This window comes from Bos indicus x Bos taurus, chromosome 17, assembly GCF_003369695.1.
Source record: "Bos indicus x Bos taurus breed Angus x Brahman F1 hybrid chromosome 17, Bos_hybrid_MaternalHap_v2.0, whole genome shotgun sequence".
In the NCBI taxonomy this organism is placed as follows: Eukaryota; Metazoa; Chordata; class Mammalia; order Artiodactyla; family Bovidae; genus Bos; species Bos indicus x Bos taurus.
In genome coordinates this window covers 7,047,774-7,068,361 of record NC_040092.1, presented here as the reverse complement: position 1 = coordinate 7,068,361, position 20,588 = coordinate 7,047,774, and the positions used below count along the sequence as shown (strand labels likewise).

At 51.8% G+C, this 20,588-nt stretch overlaps 1 protein-coding gene across 4 annotated transcripts in view; it reads left to right on the top strand.

Annotated features, from left to right (window-relative positions):
- Positions 1–18,170, top strand: part of MYO18B (myosin XVIIIB) — a 232,385-nt gene extending 214,215 nt beyond the window's left edge. For all 4 annotated transcript variants that reach the window (XM_027566459.1, XM_027566456.1, XM_027566457.1 and 1 more), the window contains 2 exons: positions 14,640–15,837; positions 17,955–18,170. In XM_027566459.1, coding sequence (XP_027422260.1) covers positions 14,640–15,825 — 1,186 coding nt within the window. In that variant the 3' untranslated portion in view covers positions 15,826–15,837; positions 17,955–18,170. The remainder of the gene's footprint in view (positions 1–14,639; positions 15,838–17,954) is intronic.
- The last annotated feature ends 2,418 nt before the right edge of the window (positions 18,171–20,588 follow it).

Genomic DNA, 20,588 nt, shown 5'->3' with positions numbered 1-20,588 from the left:
TCCCCGCACAGCGCCTTCACTCCCCTCCCGTTTCTGCCTCCGCTTCCCCCAGCCCAGAGCCCTGGGCCACCACTGGAACGTTCCTCAGCGTGTCAGCAGCTTCCTAAGGGACAAACCAGGGGATGTTCTCCAGTCTGGATCTGTTTCTGGACTTCTCTGCTGCACTGGCCCGTTAGACGTTTCTTGGAACCCCTGTCCACCTGGCCTTTTAGCTGTTTCTGCTCCTTTTGTTGTTACCGTTCAGTCATTCAGTCGTGTCCCACTCTGCAACCCCATGGACTGTAGCCCACCAGGCTCCTCTGTCCGTGGGATTACCTAGGCAAGAATACTGGAGTGAGTTGCCATTCCCTTCTCTGGGGATCTTCCCGACCCAGGGATCCAACCTGCATCTCCTGCATTGAAGGCAGATTGTTTACTGCTGAGCCACTAGGGAAGTGTTTCTGCTCCTTGGCGCTACCCAAACTTCTCTTTTCTGGTCTTTTCCTTCCCACCCCAGCCCCTCCCCGCCATCTGCTGGGGATCCCAGGATGCTGCTCTCACCTATTTTTCTGTCCACTGGGTCCCAGGCAATCCTGTGATTTTAACCCCGTCACTGTAAACAGTTCAGTTCAGTCGCTCAGTCGTGTCCAACTCTTTGCGACCCCATGAATTGCAGCACGCCAGGCCTCCCTGTCCATCACCAACTCCCAGAGTTCACTCAAACTCATGTCCATCGAGTCAGTGATGCCATCCAGCCATCTCATCCTCTGTCATCCCCTTTTCCTCCTTCCCCCAATCCCTCCCAGCATCAGAGTCTTTTCCAATGAGTCAGCTCTTCACATAAGGTGGCCAAAGTCTTGGAGTTTCAGCTTTAGCATAAGTCCTTCCAAAGAACACCCAGGACTGATCTCCTTTAGGATGGACTGGTTGGATCTCCTTGCAGTCTAAGGGACTCTCAAGAGCCTTCTCCAACACCACAGTTCAAAAGCATCAATTCTTTGGCTCTCAGCTTTCTTCACAGTCAAACTCTCACATCCATACGTGACCACTGGAAAAACCATAGCCTTGACTAGACAGACCTTTGTTGGCAAAGTAATGTCTCTGCTTTTGAATATGCTATCTAGGTTGGTCATAACTTTCTTTCCAAGGAGTAAGCGTCTTTTAATTTCATGGCTGCAGTCACAATCTGCAGTGATTTTGGAGCCCAAAAAAATAAAGTCTGACACTGTTTCCACTGTTTCCCCATCTATTTCCCATGAAGTGAGGGGACCAGATGCCATGATCTTCGTTTTCTAAATGTTGAGCTTTAAGCCAACTTTTTCACTCTCCTCTTTCACTTTCATCAAGAGGCTTTTTAGTTCCTGTTCACTTTCTGCCGTAAGGGTGGTGTCATCTGCATATCCGAGGTTATTGATAATTCTCTGGGCAATCTTGATTCCAGCTTGTGTTTCTTCCAGTCCAGAGTTTCTCATGATGTACTCTACATATAAGTTAAATAAACAGGGTGACCATATACAGCCTTGACATACTCCTTTTCCTATTTGGAACCAGTCTGTTGTTCCATGTCCAGTTCTAACTGTTGCTTCCTGACCTGCATATAGGTTTCTCAAGAGGCAGGTCAGGTGGTCTGGTATTCCCATCTCTTTCAGAATTTTCCACAGTTTATTGTGATCCACACAATCAAAGGCTTTGGCATAGTCAATAAAGCAGAAATAGATGTTTTTCTGGAACTCTCTTGCTTTTTTGATGATTCAGCGGATGTTGGCAATTTGATCTGTGGTTCCTCTGCCTTTTCTAAAACCAGCTTGAACATCACTGTAAACAGGTGACCCCCAAATCTAGCCCTCCAACTCATGTTCTTCCAAGTGGCAAACATGTATATTGTATGTAACTGCCTGCAGTTTGATCTCTGGTTCCTCTGCCTTTTCTAAAACCAGCTTGAACATCACTGTAAACAGGTGATCCCCAAATCTAGCCCTCCAACTCATGTTCTTCCAAGTGGCAAACATGTATATTGTATGTAACTGCCTGCAGTTTAGAAGCTGGCCACCTGGCTGTCTCTGTGGTATCTGAACCCAGTGTGTCCAGGGGGAGCCTCCTCCCTCTCCCCCACCAGTGTGATCCGAATCACGTGGAGGTCCTGTCATCAGTCACCCGAGCTGGAGCCCTCCACGCTTCTGAGGCTCTCTTCCCTCTGGCTCATCCCCATCGTCCACTGATGGCTAAATCTTGTTTATTCTGTGCCTCCGCACTTCAGGCAAATACTCTTGACCGTCTTACTTCTGTCCATCCTCACTGTCCACACCTTGAAGCCAGGCCACCATTTCTGTCCTAGACTCTGGCAAAGCCCTTGCAGCCCCACCCACCTCAGTCCCTCCTCTGCACTCCAGCCTCTCAAATCTCTCTCAAATGGAAATCTGGTTTCAGTGGCTTCCTGTCACCCGCAGCAGGAGTCAGCCAATGACTGCACACAGTTAAAAAAAACCCTGGCCCTTGACCTGCTTTAGTTAAAGTTTCATTGGATCACAGCCATGCCCTTTTAAAAGAACTCTTACATATTGTTTATGACTGTCTCTGGCCAAGGGTGGCTCTGCCAGATGAGTTACCTGTCTTGTGTCACAGAGCAACAGAGCAAGTTGTTAGCAGCGTGGAACCAGGATTAGTGGGATATAGTGGGGCAACCTGAAGGTCTACGGCTCCCTGTGGGGGGAAGGGGGAAAGCGTTTGGGATCCCCATTTGGTAGCCTTGGGAAGTCCAAACAGAATTGTGTGTGTCCTGGTCAGAGATTTTGTTTATCCCTAAATCTCAGTGACCACGATCTATCACCACATAATTAGAGATGCTGTGATTTGAATTTATTACCAAACATGGCTCTGCTCTGTTGCTATTGGACAAGTACCATATTGCAGCGTGGAGATTATTGTATAAATTATTCTCACTCACATAATCATCGTGATTTTAATTACTGTGTAATCTTAGCTAATTACTGTTGTATGTATCATTTGCTTTGGTACCGATTTAACACAACTGCTTTTCGTTTGGCTAAAAGGCAGCATTACGACTTTTCCTTTTTCAGGGAAAAAATGTGCTTTCTGTAAACATTTGCAGTCCCATACTCTTGGCTTGTGGTTCTTTGCTTAAAAGCAATAAATTTAGATACCACCATCCTCCTTTGATCAGCCCCCATTGATTTTTATGTAGGATAAGGCTGGCTTGAATTAGTAAAAAGGTCTAAATTATAGGGTATTGTTTTAAAATAAAGTTGTATTACTCTCAAGGAAGTGCAGTTACTCTACCACAGAAGTGGGGCCAAGGCTGGGTCACGTGAGACCTGCTTAAATGATTAGATAAGACTCGTTTGTAATTAGTTCATTAATTATGTAAATGTGAATGGAGGATACTTAGCATTGAAAACAGCTTGTTCTCAAAGTAGGTTAAGCACTGACTGCTAATCTTATTTCAATAGCACATTTATTTACTGGTCTCTGCATTCTTAGAACTGGAGCTCAGGATCACTTTAATCCATCCTGAATGTACTTAATGAATGAGTCTCTCATGAAAATGGTTTTATGTCTTCCTGGAACAAAAGAGTGCTTTTCAGTTTTATCAGTATTAAGAAGATTAATGGGTAAGATGTGGAAATGTTCAATGCGAACATACTAACCGTGGACCCAAGGCCTGAGCAAGTGAGGAGCAGGAGAAGTCTGTCTGTCCAGGTTCATGCTTGGTGCCAGCATCACTCTTGGGCAGGCTTCCGTGGGAAGGAGGGGTGTTTTCTATCTAGAGCTCTAGATCTTTGGTAGATCTGCGAATCCTTCAGGAATTTTGAGGCTCACCTAAGTTAGATGCAAGTTGGTGTAAAACCATTTGGCTTGATCATTGACTGTTCAGAACGTTCTTGTAGAATCTGTGGTTCTCTGAGCTAAATTTTCATTAAGTCAGCTTATGCAAACATACATACCGAAAATTGTGTCTGTATGAAATTTTCAAAATTTGATCATACCTTAATAATTACTACCCACATCAAAACCAGCCCATGGCTAGCGCCCCAACACCTTCCGATATCCACTGCAGTCATGACCTCCTCCTTACTCAAGGACGACCACCACCCTCACTTCTGCTCTGTGTTAGATTCTGTGTTAGATAGGGCTATTGTTTGAACCCTCTGGTGCCTTTATGTTTAAATGTAGCTTTTCTGGGGTTTTTTGTTTTTTGTTTTGAGGAGGTTTTCTCTCATAGAAGCTGGACGATCACATCTGGAATCAGCTGTGATCTGCTAAAATCAGACTTTTCTACTCCTTTTACTCAGTAAATATTTCTTCCTTGGTGTCTGAGCCCAGGAGGACATGAAGGGTCATTCATACTTCCCTCTACTCATAGGCTGGTCAACTCCTTCCCCTCTAGAGTATCAGCTTCTTGAACACAAGGGTCCTTCACCTCAGTGTCAGCAGGAGCTGGCATCATGGCACTCCACAGAAGGTTCTGAATGGCAAGGAGGAGGGGTGGATGGACAGATAACTTCCATTCACTTAAAGCTGCATTTATGACGAACTGGGTGCTGTGAAAAGTCAGAGACTGTGGTTACTGCCGTTGTATGGTACTCAGCAGAGCTAGTGCCTGTCCTGGAAACCAAAAGAAAGCGTCGTGAATTTACTTACCTGTGTTGACCCCAAGTGGACTCTCTGATCCGACTTGGTCACTTTTCACACCCTGTGTGTTCTTTCAGGACATCGTAGAGGTTGTGTCTGAAGGGCAGGCTGAGGTTTGAGAGCCGGTGCTCTCCCATCTCAGGCTGACCCAGGAGGCTCTCTGCGTCTCCGTCTCTCCAGGAGGAGAATGTGGTTCCAGCTCCCTCTCAGTTCTGAAGGGGATGAAATTCTGGAGAAACAAGACCGGGCTTTGGATCGGGTTCCCACATAGGAAGAATTCCCTCTAGGTTGTGCACTGGAAGTTGGTTTTGAATCTCTTGGTTTTAAGCGCAGAGAAGCGGCTTTGACTGACCCGTAAGTGGGGCTACTGGGGTCTGAATGAACCTGCCAGATGAGGCCTTTTGTCCCTTGTTTCTTCATTCTCGTCCTCCTATTCCTCCTGTCTTTCATTCTTCCCATTCCACGAACTTCCCTTGATGGACTGTTCTAGATCCTGGGAAATCACAGAAGAAAACTGAGTCTAGTTGTTGAGAGTTGTAAACAAGTAAGCAAACGGTTACAGGACGAAGGACAGGAAAACACAGGGGCGCTGAGGATCAGAGGAGACCCCAGCCCAGGCTGGGAGGTGGGCACAGACTTCTGGAGGCGGCTGTACTTGGGCTGAACACTGAAAGTCAGGCAGAAATACTGGCTTTTTGTTTTTTTTTTTTTAATTGATAATAGAATCACCAGTAAAGCATCCCTTCCTATCCCCCTCCCCCCGCTCCTTTCTGTCTCTCTTCTCTTCTCAACCCTGAAGGTGACTGGGCACTGTCACTCTGCTAGCCTCTACCGTAATTTGATAATTTTTTTAATATTGATTTTATTTCTATCTTTATCTTCCTCTCTACTTTTGTCTATATCGAAACATATATTTTATCCCCAGCACTATGAAAGTAAGTTGAAAACACCATGCCAGTTCTCCTTAAAATAATTTCGCATCTTTGTCCCGCCAGAGAAGGGCTTTCCAAACTGCCGCACCATTTTCACCGCTAAGAAAATGAACAGATCCACAATATCCTCCAAGATCCCAACGTTTATATTAACCCAGTTGTTCTGAAGTTGTATCACTGTACTTCTATTTTTTTTTTAATTTTTTAATTTGGCTGCACTGGGTTTCAGTTGCCACACGTGAGCCCTTATTTGGAGCATGTGGGATCTAGTTTCCCGATGAGGGCTCAACCCCGGGCCCCTGTGAGCCCTTATTTGGAGCATGTGGGATCTAGTTTCCCGATGAGGGATCAACCCTGGGCCCCGTGCATTGGGAGCATGGAGTCTTAGCCACAGCACTGCCAGGGGAGTCCCCTCACTGTAGTTTTTAAAAAGAAGGCTCCTGTTAAGGACACTCGTTGTATTATGTTGTTTTGTTTCTTCAGGTCTCTCTCTTTTATTTACAAGAAAGAAAAACAGACTTTATATTTTAGAAAAGGTTTAGACTTAAAGAAAAACTGAGCTGAAAGAACAGAGCACCCATATCCACCCCTTCCCTGTCTTTCTACCCTCAATTTCCCCTCTTGTTAACATCTTCTATTAGTCTTTTTTTTTTTTTGGTGGCACCACGTGGCATGTGGGATCTTAGTTCCTTGACCAGGAATTGAACCCACGTCGCCTACAGTGGACACACAGAGTCTTAATCGCCAGGGAAGCCACTGAACCACCACTGAACTGCCAGGGAAGTCCCAGCCTTTAGTCTCTTTTAAACCAGAATGGGTGGGATTGGGGGCAGGAGGAGAAGGGGATGACAGAGGATGAGATGGCTGGATGGCATCACCGACTCGATGGATGTGAGTTTGAGTGAACTCCGGGAGTTGGTGATGGACAAGGAGGCCTGGCATGCTGCGATTCATGGGGTCGCAAAGAGTCAGACATGACTGAGCGAATGAACTGAACTGAACTGAAACCAGAATGGTTCCCCTACTGCCCCACTCCCATTGAAACAGACTGTTTTTTTGTAGAGAGTCAAGCCTGATTCTGATGGCAGCTCTGTTCAAAACTCCCAGGTTCCAGTAACTGGTTGGCCAGTAAGAACATGCGGGTGAGACGTGGCAGATTCTGTCCACCTGCAGGAGATACACAGGTGGTGTCCTGAGGGCAGTTCACCAGATCGGTTTTTTAAGTGTCAAGGACTCGGTACCTGCTTAAGATCAGAGAAAACGGCAAGCACGGCTTAAGCACTGTCTTGTCTCATAAAAACATTCTACTATAAGGAATATAGTGTATTTCCAGAATCTATTTCCTGAGTCTCTCCACCTTCAGGCCAGAAGTAACCAGGTTGCGGGCCTCTCTGCGGCTTCTTCCACCTCTCTTCGGCTCGCTGTTGAGGTCTCCTTCAGCGTTCCACGCCCAGCATCCTCCTTGCTTCTTGTTGTTGCGCAGTCGCTCAGTTGTGTCCGACTCCTTGCGACCCCATGGACTGTGGCACGCCAGGCTTCCCTGTCCATCATCTCCCAGAGCTTGCTCAAATTCATGTCCATTGAGTCAGTGATGCCATCCAACCATCTCATCCTCTGTCGTCCCCTTCTCCTCCTGCCCTCAGTCTTTCCCAGAACCAGGGTCTTTTCAAATGAGTCAGCTCTTCGCATCAGGTGGCCAAAGTATGGGAGCTTCAGCTTCAGCATCAGTCCTTCCAGTGAATATTCAGGGTTGCTTTCCTTTAGGATGGACTGGTTTGATCTCCTTGCTGTCCAGGGGACTCTCAAGAGTCTTCTCCAGCACTACAGTTCAAAGGCATCAATTCTTCGGGCTCAGCCTTTTTTTTTTTCAATCTTCCCTTTCAGCCAAGGGGTTTTCTAAGTCTTGGTGCCTCTGCCTATGAAATGTAGACACCAGCCCTTGCTGGTCCAGGGTTTTGCAGAAACCAGTGAACAAGCTACTAGCTGGTAGGAGGGACTTTCTTCTCCTTGGAGTTCTTCCTCAGCATCACCCCCACCCCCAGATCCTACCCTCTTCTGAACGCCTGACTGCACCCCACCTCCAGAGAGGCTGTGCTCTCCAGCCCCGGACCCTCCCCATCGCTTGCCAGCCTCTCGTAGCATTTCCAGGGTTCACGGTGTTCCTGGAGCTTCTTGCACTGCTGACCCTTCTTCATGGGCTGACGCAGCATCCACCCTTCAGTGTGCCTCTGAAAGGCTAAGACAGCCCGTCTTCTCCTGTGAGGAGCTTAGCCGAATGTCATATAGAGTCAGTCAGATCGAGGTGGGAGCCTCGTCTCTGCTCCTCCCTCTCCATCTGCCTCTCTGACCCTCAGTTTCCCCCTCTGTGAAACAGAACAGTCAACAGTAACGAACAGTAGGGCAGAGCAGTCAGGACCCGTGTTCCCAAAGCTGGATTCAAATCCACATTCTCCCATTTACTCTGTGACAACTGGCTCATCCTTCTTGAGCCCATTTGTGAAATGGGAGGTTATTAGTAGCTGACTTAGAGGGCTGTCATGGAGAGAAAATCGAATAACGTCTGCAAAGCCTAAAGGCACAACATACTCCTGTGATGCAGAATTCCCATGCACACTGTAGGGGCCTAATAAATGTGCCGAGTTTCCTGCCATGTCAGGCACAGTCTGAGCGCCATGCCAGCTTCTCTCACAGACCATCAGTTTCTATGTGGGACTCAATCATGGAACCTTCAGGCCATCTTCAAAGGACATCTGGTTTCCCATCCAGGCCTCACTGTTAAAGAACATCAATACATTTTTAATTTCCTCTTTAATTTCAGGGTGTGAATGAAAAATGGGGGTGACAGTATGTCTCTGGGGATGATTCATGGGGTCATTAAATCTGCATCGAGTTTCCTGTAGCTACTGCTGGCCCAGGCTCTGCTCCAACTCAGACCTGGAGAGTCTGGTTTTTGCTGTGTGATTGTTCTAACACCGGCGAAGCCAGCATCTCCCTGACTTGGGCCTCATGATGTGTTAGTCACTGTGTCTCAGTGGATTTTGAACAGTGCACGCGTGTAGACATGAGTTCAGCTCCTTGCGGTTTCCTCCTAGCTTTCTATGCCCAGGGCGTGTGATTGTGAAGGGCAGAGCAAGGGTGTGAGATCTGGCCAACCCTGCTTCAGATCCCAGCTCTGCCGCTGAGCAGTGTGAGCCTCGAGCAGTGGCTTCTCCCCGGTGAGCCTCAGTTTCCTCATCTGCAAGGTGGGCTGATCATCCAGATCCTGACGAGATGAAAGGATGTGCCTTTTTATTCTTCACCCAGTGTTCTTGGAGCATCTCCTCCATGGTTGGCACCAGAGGAGAAACAAGGGAGCTGTGGTCACAGGATGGCTTGGCAGGGGAAGGTGTGGCCTGAACCAGACCCATGTCTCAGCAGCTGGCTTGCTCTGAGGCTGAACAGACCTGAGTAGCCTCACACCTTTCCTGTGTTGCTCAGAGCGGGCTCGGACATAGGAATTGCTTATTCTTTTTAAAAATAAATACATTTATTTATGTGGCTGTGTCAGGTCTGAGTTGCAGCTCATGGGTTGGGTCGTGCCAGATCTTTTGTTGTGATGCACGGGCTGCAAAGCTTCACAGCACGTGGAATCTTTGTTCCCCACCCAGGGATCGAACCCCATCTCCTGTGTTGCAGGGTGGATTCTTAGCTGCTGGACCACCAGGGAAGTCCCAGGAATTGCTTATTCTTGAACATCTGCCCTCAATCCAGGGCCTTCTGTAGCCCTGATGGGAGGGGCCGTTAACTGAAAAGCAGTTGTGAGGATCTTAGGCATGTATTCACGAGTAGTCATGTTGTGAAATGAATAAGTGATGTATGCAAGTTCAGTTGCGCCAGGGCCCACCTCCCATGAAGAGCTGGGGGCAGGCAGAGGCGTCTGTGGGCCTTGCTCAGCGGTACTGACTGTCTCGATGATGTCCATCATCTCTGAGGTTCAGCAGGGTCACGGTGCCCACCCTCACAGCCAGGCTTCACAGGGTACATGGCAAGGGAGGGACAGAGCCAAGATCTGAACCCGTGCGTCTGCTTCCCAAAGCCTGGATTCTTAGCTTCCCGGGTTACAAAGAGTAGAAATTCCAGCATTTTTGCATGATCATATCCTGATTTTTCTAATAAGCCTTCATAAATTTGAGTCACCAATACTTACAGGAAAAGAAATAAAAAGGAATCCAAACTGGAAAAGAAGAAGTGAAACTGTCAGTGTTTGCAGATGGCATGATACTATACGTGGAAAATCCTACAGACACTACCAGAAAACTACTAGACTTTATCAATGAATTCAGTAAACTTGCAGGATACAAAATTAACACCCAGAAATCTCTTGCATTCCTATACACTAACAGCAAAAGATCAGAAAGAGAAATTAAGGCAACAGTCCCATTTACCATCACATCAAAAAGAGTGGAATACCTAGCAGTGAGCCTACCCAAGGAGACAGAAGCCCTCCACTCTGAAAACTGCGACATGCTGATGGAAGAAGGTGAGGAAAACACAAACAGATGGAAAGATAGATCATGTTCTTGGACTGGAAGAGTCAGTATTGTCAAAATGACTGTACTGCCCAAGGCAATCTACAGATTCATTGCAGCCCCCATCAGACTACCAGTGGCGTTTGTCACAGAACGAGAGCAAAAACGATTTAATTTATATGGAAACACAAAAAGACGTCAAACAACCAAAGAAGTCTTGAGAAAGACAGATGGAATTGGATGACTCAGACTCTGACCTCAGATGATACTACAAAGCTCCAGTGTCCACATATATTGTTTTGTTCATCAGTTAATTGACATTCATAAGATACCTACTGTGTGCCCATACTTAGCGCCTCCTATGGGCCAGAGCACTGCCACATCACTCATTCACTCATATGTTTTCTGAACACCTACTGTGCTAGGACCCCGTTCTAGGCACAGGGGTAGAGTAGTGAATGCAACAGACAAAAACACTTATCCCCCTCTAGTTCTTATTTCTGCGTCATTGCCAGGTTGACCTTGGAGAAGGCAATGGCACCCCACTCCAGTACTCTTGCCTGGAAAATCCCATGGACGGAGGAGCCTGGTGGGCTGGAGTCCATGGGGTCATGAAGAGCTGGACACGACTAAGCGACTTCACTTTCACACATTGGAGAAAGAAATGGCAACCCACTCCAGTGTTCTTGCCTGGAGAATCCCAGGGACGGGGGAGCCTGGTGGGCTGCCATCCATGGGGTCGCACAGAGTCGGACACGACTGAAGCGACTTAGCAGCAGCAGCAGCAGCAGCAGCCAGGTTGACCTGGTTTCCTCCCATCACACAGATGAAGAAACTGAGGCCTAGAGAAGTTAGGCGACTGTCCAAGGCCAGCGGGTGGCAGAAGCAAACTAGACTCCAAGGGACAGATGTTACCTGGGCAAGGTGATGTCAAAGAGACAGTTAAGCCTGTATCACAGTGGAGTCCAGAGGAGGTTCCCAGGCAAGGGTGCTGCCTGCCGTGGGGTCGGAACCCCATCTCTGCCACTCCCAACTGTGTGTGCTTGCCGTGGCCACTCCGCCTCACTGTGCCCAGAGCCACAGCGCCTACCCCCGGGGTGGCCCTCGAGGCTATAATGGACATGGTGGTCAGCTCCATGCAGACAGGTGGCCCATCTGCTTGTTTTGACCTGTGTCCATGTGCACAGCACCTGGCACACAGTAGGTGCTTGGCCAGGGGCAACTGTTACGGGCCCAGCCTGCCCCGTGTGGCTGGGTGCCCAGGAACCTGCCTACTGGCTCCTTATCTCCCAGGTATGTGAGAAGACTCTTCCTTTTTGGACAGATGGAGGGGCAGGTGTAGAAGTTCCCACCATGTTTCTAGAGTCCCTTCTTGGAGATCACAGTGCCCCGCCCAGCTTGTGTCCATACCCGTCTCCCAGCAGCTCCTCAGAGGTGCTCAGAGCACCTCCTATCCATCACCTCTCGCCCTGGCCAAAGCTGGGAGGCAGGCACAGTGACATCTTGATTAGCCGCCGTCCATCCATCATGCGATGCCAGTGGAAGGGAGTTCCATCTGAGCTGAGTTATCCCAGGAGGACAGCTGGGGGAAAATGAGTCTTCCCAGGGTGTGTCCAAAGCGTCCAGAGCCAGGGCAGGAACGGAGAGTCTCACCCGGCCCTGGGCAGCAGAGCTAGGCCCCTCACCCTGACATCTGCAAGAGGGCGTCTGAGTTCAGATCAGTTCTGCCGTCCCCACACAGAAAGGAGGGGACACCACACACGTCTCCCTTCGAGTGGCAGCGCAGACAGGAAGTAGAGCTGCAGAGACGGGGTGGATCTCTGCATGGTAAACCCAGGAGACAGCACTCAGTCAAGATGAGGCGTCTTTCTTTCCTTCTCCTGCCGTCCCTCCCCATCTCCCCCCCAGCCCTCCTCCCTCTACCCTCACTCGGACTCCTCGCCCCGTCCCCACCCCACTCCCCAGCCCTGCCCAAGTCTACACTACTGGGCCTGTGTTCTAGTTTGAAGCCGACCAGTTGAGGCTCTGGAGGCACCAGCCAGACCACTCCAGAAGGTGGGACCCCACCCACCCCAGCCCCATGACACCGACCCTTGGGCCCCTGGGCAGATCTCTGAGATCACCATCTAGTGACAGCCAGGTGGCTTTATGGGGACATTTTGATTTGCCTGCCTTCTGAAAGATGCTGCTCCCTGTGGGCCTCAGGGAAGGTGGGTGGGTCTCTGCTGGTCTGGCCAAGCCAAGGGGACTTGGCTGTCGCCTGGAGAGTCTGTGTCCTCTGGGCTCCGACAGCAGCACACACAGGCTGTGACCTCGAGGGCTCCTGAGCTGCCCACAGCTTTGCATGCCCCCGGGCTGTCCCAGGTTTTGGTCAAAGGTGAGGAGGGCCAGTCCTAAGCTGCCAGCGCACCCCACATCTGCGACCCTCCCCCCTGTCCTTTGGCCTTGCCCTCAGCACCTGCTCTTGCTTTACCGCCCCCGTCGCCACCTGTCTCTTCCTCTCCATCGTCCTGTCCATTCTCAGCTCACCTTCTGTCTTCTCGGTCCTGCCTCTGCTTCTCCCCACTTCTCTCTGCCCCTCCTCTACTTACTCATCCTCCTTTCCTCCCCTTCCCCAGAGACTTGATTTCGGAGGTAGACTTGACTCAGTCCGACAACACTTACTGAGCATCTACTGTGTGCTGGGCGCGGGGCCGAGTCAGGGTGCAGAAGTGACTCGGCAGGGGCTTGACAGCCTGGGCTGGAGAACTGGGGTCCCCCTCCTCCTCCTCTCCCCTGCCCTTCCCCCTTCCTCCTCCTGTAGCTTCTCTTCTCTTCCCTCCCCATCCTGGCCTCTGCAGCCAGCACTCTCAAGGGGAGCTGGGGCCAGTGGGATGGCACAGTCCCAGGAGATTCAGCGACAGGTGCCGCCAATCCCCATGTGGCAGGCGGCGGCAGAGACTGAGCACCCAGGACACATTCATCACGCCTGCCTCCCTTCAGAGCCAAGACAGGACGGAAATGACTTTTGTCAGCTCTGCAGCAGCCCACTGCCCCTGGCAGCTCCAAGTTGTTTATTAAAAAAAAGAGAGAGAGAGAAAGAAAGGGATGTGAATGTGCCACCTTGCTGTGTATGAGGGGAGCGACTCCAAAGGGATGATGTTGACAAACAGCCCTTCAGGTAGTCACACCGCAGCGCTCCAGCTCCCATTCTGGCCCGAGTCCAGCTGTGACGGAGACGGAAGGTGATGGGCCAGAAAGGGAAGGGAGCAGCTGCTCTGGGCAAACGGTGTGGCTTTTGTTGGAACCTTTCCCAGGGGCGATGAGACGTCGGGTCTCCTGCCCAAGCATTGTCCTGTCCATCCTCCTGGGACGTCACATGAGTCTTTCATGGAGCACCTTGAGGGGGGCGGCGCAGGTGAGGCTCCAGAGAGCCAGAGGTTATTGGTAGTAATCGTAATGAGCACTAACGGCTAATTAATGATGATGATGAATAGCCATTGATTATTATTAACCACTCAGCGTAATTGTTAAGCATTATTTGAGGAGCCGGGTGCCAGGCACTAGGTCCAGGGCTGGTTCCACGATTCCAGCTGTTATGTGCAGGTGCTGACTCCTCTGTAGTCGTTCTCATGGTGACAGAGCCACCAGCAGAAACCTGCATCAACATCCCATCCCCCCACCTCAGGCTGAGCCCTGGCCCTGGCCCTCAGGCCCAAACTGACCCCAGGCCCACACTGACATTTCATGCCCCTTTTTGCTTTTTATAAATTACAACTTTGCTGGTGGGTGAGAAGGAGGTGGTTTGTCTTACAGGGAGGACAAATAGATTTTGTTAAAGGACCGGTTGCTGGACTCCAGTCTCTGGCTTTTAAGGCCTACCCTTCACTTTCCAGTCTGTGATTTGGCCTCACTGCCAAGATTCCCACTTTTCAAAGGCAGAGCTGTGTTGGCTGCAGCTGCGAAATGCCTCTGCCTGGCAGTCCCAGAATAGAAGGCGTCTGTCCTCTCTCCTGTGTAGTGTTGGTTTCAAGTTGATTTCATGTAAATTTTTCCCTTTTGAAGGAACTTTTTTTTTTTCTTTCCCCTGCCCACCCTCCTCCCATGAAACAGTTGGGAGCCTTACAGCACCTCATTCAGAGGCATATTCGGGTCACTGGCTCTCCGGAGCTCTGCTCGGTGGGGTTGTCCTCCGGGCTTGACCCTAAATAAGAAAATAACCTCCCACAGATCTCCTTTGAGTCTTCAAGAAACAAATTACCTATTTCCCAGCAGGCTGTGGGATGGTAGGTCCTTCATGTCATGTGTGATGCGTCCTCCGTCTAAGTCATCCATCAGAGCTGCAGTTTTAATCTGCTCAAACGTTTTTAGCTGGGTTTAATTATAGACAGAAATTGCATTTCAGAAAGCAACGAGAAATCACTTGTGGCTGGAGTTTGCGCATTAGAGCACGTGGTTCGTTGGAGAGCGCCGCGGGGACAGGAACGCGTTTCCAAAGCGAAACAGAATTAGCGCCCGTGCTCCAGGCCCGATGGCACAGATAGTAGGGCTGGCACAGTGTGTGCTGACCGCGCTTCTCTTCTTGGCACAGGACCCACGAGGAGGCCGGCGATGGGGCCCGGGACGTCCACAGCAGGACCTCGGGGGACAAGGCCGCATCCCCGCTCTCCCGCCGCCGGGGAACGTACGGCCACTTCGGGGATGGCGAAGAGTGCGGGGTCCAGAGAAAGGCCCCGGAGAGGCCGGGCGCACCGCCCTCCCAGGCTTCCCGGAGTGGAGACGCGTCCCCGCTGCCGCGGGACAAGCTGCCCAGCCCGTCGGCCGCCCTGTCGGAGTTCGTGGAAGGGCTCCGGAGGCAGAGAGCGCAGAGAGGCCGGGGGTCGCCGCTGGGCCTGGAGGACTGGCCCACGCTCCCCATCTACCAGACCACCGGGGCGTCCACGCTGAGGAGGGCCCGGGCGGGCAGCGACGAGGGCGCCCTGGCGCTGAGAGCCGGCGCCGGCTCAGCCCTGGATGCATCGGCCGCGCTCCCACGGTCCACCAGCCTCAAGTGCATCCCCTCTCAGAGCGCGGGGAGCCCCAGCCCGCCCCCCGAGAAGCTGAAGACCCGCTTCAGCTCCTGCGAGTCCCTCTTGGAGTCGGGGCCCAGCTCGCGGAGGACGCCCAGCTCCCCAGTGGCCGCGCGCAGGGACCCGCTCTGGTCGCCCACGCTGCGCCCGCGGAGGCGCTGTCTGGAGTCCTCGGTGGACGATGCGGGCTGTCCGGACCTCGGCAAGGAGCCTCTCGTCTTCCAGAACCGCCAGTTCGCCCACCTGATGGGGGACCCCCTGGGCAGCGACCCGTTCAGCTGGAAGGTCCCAAGCCTCAACTACGAACGCAAGACCAAAGTGGATTTCGATGACTTCCTGCCGGCCATCCGGAAGCCCGAGACGCCCACGTCCTTGCCCAGAGCGGCCAAAGATGGGCGAGACAGTTCACAGCATTTGAGCGTCCGCTTTGAGACGGAAGAGGCCGACCGGGGCTTTGTCTCCGGGATCGGCACCGTTTTGAAAAGGAGTCCGGAGTCCAGGGAGGACCCTGCTCACCTCTCTGACTCGTCCTCCTCCTCCAGCTCCATCGTGTCCTTCAAAAGCGCCGACAGCATCAAGAGTCGGCCGAGTGCCCCCCGGCTGGAGGGCGATGGCGGCGAGCGGGCGTCCCCCGAGAACAGAGAGCCAGGCGCAGGGAGGAAAGAGGAGGCCGTGGAGAGCATCATGAGGAAGTACCTGCAGAAGTAGGAGCCCGCTCAGGTAACATCGACAGGCGCCGGCCCTCCGGGGGGTGAAACCGGGCGGTCCAGCCTGACAGCCTGGACACAAGCAGTTGCTGCCACTGCCTGTAATGGTGTGACTCATTTCTCTAGGGAGGAGGGGTTTTAGAGATTTTCATGGAAATACTGTGTTACTATTCATGCAAATAATGTGTTGCTGATAAAGGCACAACTTAGAAGCCCTCCCTAGGAGCCATTGGTTTCTCTGCTCTTTAAAATACAGATAGGAAGCCTATCTGTATTTAAAGAGGTTCAGCTTGGGTGGGGTGGGAGGATGCTGTAAGGTGGTCCCGGGCTCCTAAAGCCTCCCCACCCTTGACTCCTTCTCTTCCCAGTGCCCCGTTCATCTGGAGGGAGGCGTGACGGCGTCTGTCCACAGAGTCGGGGGAGAGCCAGGGTGGGAGGTGGGAAGCGGCCTTGACACAGCGAAGTCCAGCTCTTGCATTAAGTGTGTAAAGAGAAACTGGGGCCTGAGAAGGGGGCAGGGGACAAGTGCAGAGGTCCTGGTCTGCACCTGATCCTGGCACTCACAGCGGCAGCAGGGAGATGTCCTCACTGCTAGCCGTGGCTCACGTTTGACGAGTTTGTTTATCAGGTAGTCATTTGGTGCCCACGGTAACCCCAAGAGTGTAAGTATGATTCATCCCTGTTCTCCACGTTGGCAGACAGAATCGCACAGGTTAAGGCACTTGTACAGACTCGCCCAGGCAGGACTGGGATTCGAAACTCCAGAGCCCGCGTTTTTGTTGATGTCGTTTTTCTTTAGGCGTATGCTCCGGTCTCTCTGTGAGTCAGCTCGGAGGCACACTAAGGAGCTGGGTCTCTAAAGGTGTTGCCTCTCTCAAGGGCAGACTGAGGCAGACTTTAGAATCATACATCTCACTGGGGGTTGGAACTCATGAACCACAGCCTCGCCCTTGGAAAAGGGGGAGAAGACCTCAAGATCAAGGTCACCCAGTGAGTCTGCTGCCAGCCCAGCCACCCTGACTCCCAGTCCGGCACTCTTTGCCCCGAGGCTGGGCTGGCCCCTCACTGCCCCTCTCAGGGCGTGTTTCAGAATTCATGGCTCCCGACTGAAGTGGGAAGCCCCACCAGGCCGGCCAGGAGGAGTAAGCACCTCCCTCCAGGGTCAGACACGATGCCAGCCTACAGCTGGGCTGCCTTCTCCGAGTCACTGAGCGTCGGAGCTGCAGCGGCCGGAGGCTTAGGTGGTTGAGTGGTCGCACGTGGTGTTCAGCCCACACCTGCCTCCTTCCTGGACCCAAATGAGCCACACGTCCTGCCACTTCGGGAGTCACCCTCAGCCCATCAAAAAGCCATCATGAAGATGGGCTTTGGATGGTATCAGAGCAAATTAATTTGACTTAACACGGCCTCTCTCTCTGCTCTCAATTACCGAGGAAAGATCTGATGTTCATTTACATTATTATGCTCTCGGGGACACAGAACTCGGTTTCAAAGGCCAAGTAAAGGGCACACGTCCAGAAGCGGAGCAGCCCTTAGCAAACGTCCTCACAGAACATCTTGTCTCTGCCTTTTTTTTTTTTTTTTTCTTTTTAAAGCTCAGCTTCCCTTTCCCGCTCCCAGCAATGCTCTCTGCGATAACGGAGCGCCCGCCTAAAACCCTCTTCCACCTTTGACTTGCACGTGGGTGTTGGGAGCTGACAGTACAGCCCGGTTGCCTGAGACGCAATTGTGTTATAGGATTCGGAACCACTCAGCCCCTAGAGCTCAGGTCTTCCTGTAACAGCCACGTGATGAGACCTTGTGAGCATCTGTGTTCTCAGCCGAGAAATGGGAGTAGTGATCCCAGCTACCCAGAGTAGCACTGTGAGTGGGATGCGAGTGAAAGACCCCAGCCCAGAGCCAGCACTGGTGGCCGAGGTGCGTGTCAGGTGCCTGCGCTTGGAAGCGGCGGCCCTTCCGCATCTGTTTCCGGTGGCCTCCGCTTGTTTGCCTTCTGCCCCCTCCATGCTCGTGCCTCCTGGCATCATTGCTTCTGTAACGCCATCCGGGAATGTGGGCTCCAGGGTTTCCACCCAACAAAACACACTCCTCGGGCCACAGTTCTCAGCTCTGATCTGCATTTGTTTCCAGCCTCCTGGGACACACCGCCCTTGAAGACTTCCCGATTCCACGACTGTCCGGAGAGAGAGACAAACACCGGCCAGGCCTCCCTGGGGGCCCCAAGTCCACAGCCAGTGTGGCTGCTCTCGAGAGGCCAGGGGGCCCAGCCGCGGCACATCCCGAGGGGCGTGGGGCTCCCAGCGTGCTAGGTCTGTACCCAATAAAGCGTTGGCTCCTTGGCGTCTGCGCTGTCTCTCTGTTCTATGATCATATAACCTGGAACTCTGGGGGGTTGATGGGGTGCAGCTTGAGGTAGTAGGGAACCAACACAAACTGTTTGTAGTTTCGGGTGTGCACTGGTGTTTCTCTCCCTCCGTATCTGCACACAGTGGCCTTGGTCCTCTTCACTTGGCCAAGTTCAGCTCTCAGGAGTCACCTCCTCCAGGAAGGCTTCCCTGATACATCAGACTCATCAAATTGAAACAAATGCTCTTTCTCCATTCTTCTCTAATTCCCTTGCTTCCCTCTATCCTATTTCCCTTGTCTGTTTATGTGTCTCCATTGTGTGTATGGGCATTCAGGAAATTCTGATGAATGAATAAAGAACAAACGAATGAACCACAGAACTCGTCAGTAGCTCACACAGCCTGAGTGCCCGAGGCATACTGACATATATGCGTCCCTACAAGCGTCCACCCATAGCAACGTTCACAGGCCGTGACACCTGCTCTCACAGCCCCGTGCACCTCCTCACGTACTCATCCTACCGCCCACACAGCTCTGCACTTGGACCAGAAACTACACTCTCACAGGCACACTTAGCGCCTGGACACCTGCTTTTCCACGCGTCCTCGCAGTATCAGTAACACTAAAGCTGCAGGCTGATGCTTACTGACCACATACTGTGTGCTGGCCACTGTGCTGGGCACTTTACACGGTGAATCTCCCTTCTACTTATAAAGAGTCCCAAGAGATAAAGCACCTTTTTTTTTTTTTCTATTCACAAAGGCAGAACTAGCTTATGCCTGCCTTCAGGTAGCCAGTACCACTGCTCCGAAAGTTCTCACTGGCATATACTCCACGCCCTCCCCTACGTGTGCCCCTATTCCTGGGATGACTCTGGTGCAGCCCGTCACAGCTCTCATCAGGAAGGACAGTCCTCTGAGGATCCCCCGCATGGTAGTCTGCTGTAACAAAGCCCCTCAAACTGGGTGGTCCAAACAACAGAGACTCACTGTCTTGAAGTTCTAGAGGCCAGAAGTCCGAAATCAAGGTGCTGGCAGGGCTGGTTCCTTCAGAGTATCTGAAAGGACTCGCTCTTGGCTTGTACGTGGCCGTCTTCCTCCGGTGTGTGTCCATCTCTGTGTCTCAATGTCTTCCATTTATGAGGACACCAGTCATATACAGTAGGCCTCACCCTGACTTCTAACTGATTACCTGTGCGGAGACCTTATCCCCACATAAAGGCACATTCTGAGCTACTGGGGGTTAGCGTATCTCAGATGGAGGTGAGGGGTGGGAGACACAATTCAAGCCCTAACAACTTAGCAGTTAGCACTCAGTCCGAGAGGGGGAGATCTCTGCCCATCCTCGTCGGGGGCTCTGGGTAGAAGTGGGAAAGAGGGGAAGGAGGAAAACTGACCAGACACCCTCCTGGGAGACCTCGCCATCTTCCCGTCTGTCTGGTGGAGCTTTCAGTGGGAGAGCGGACTGCACTTTCTCGGATGCCCACGCTTCTCCCACTTGGTGAGTCCATAGACAAATATTAATGCACCGTATATTTATATATATTTAAGGAGCATCCCCCACCACCCTGCCTCACAGGAGTGGCCCTAGCTCACCGGAGAGAGCTAGGGTCAGGTGGAGGGGACGTCCGAAATCTCCACAGGGAATCAGAGGCCCTGGCCAGGAAGACGGTGCTGCCCCAAAGCTGATGACGTGAGGGTGTGAGGGGTCAGAATGGGAGCAGGCATGGCCCGGTGTCTTCCTCCAGTAGAACCCATGGGGCCTTGGGAAAGCCGCTCCCCTCAGTGGGCCTAGTTCCACTTCTCTACAGTGGGTATGACAGTTACCAGAATCTGCTGGGGTTTAGAGATGGACAAGTGTAGCAGGCTGTACTACTTTGCTAGAGCTGCTATAACAAAATGCCACAGGCTGGTGTGGGGCTGGCGGGGCGTGAACAACAGGAATTTATCTTCTCAAAGTTCTGGCGGCTGGCCTCCAAGATCAAGGCATCAGCAGGTCTGGCTTCTGAGGCCTCGCTCCTTGGCTTGCAAAAGGCCACTGCCTCGCCGTGTCCTAACATGGTCCCTTCCTCTGTGCCCACACATCCCTGGTATCTCTCTGTGTCCAAATTTCCTCCTCTTATAAAGGACCCCAGTTTCCCTCGTGGCTCAGCTGGTGAGGAATCCACCTGCAATGCGGGAGAACTGGGTTCAATCCCTGGGTTGGGCAGATCGCCTGGAGAAGGGAAAGGCTACTCCAGTATTCTGGCCTGGAGAATTCCACAAACTGTATAGTCCATGGGGTTGCAAAGAGTTGGACATGACTGAGCAACTTTGACTTCCCCTCACTTCAAAAAGGACCCCAGTCAGAGCAGATCAGGGACCAACCTCAAGGCCTCACTTGAACTTAGTCACGACTTTAAAGGCCCCTTCTCCAAAT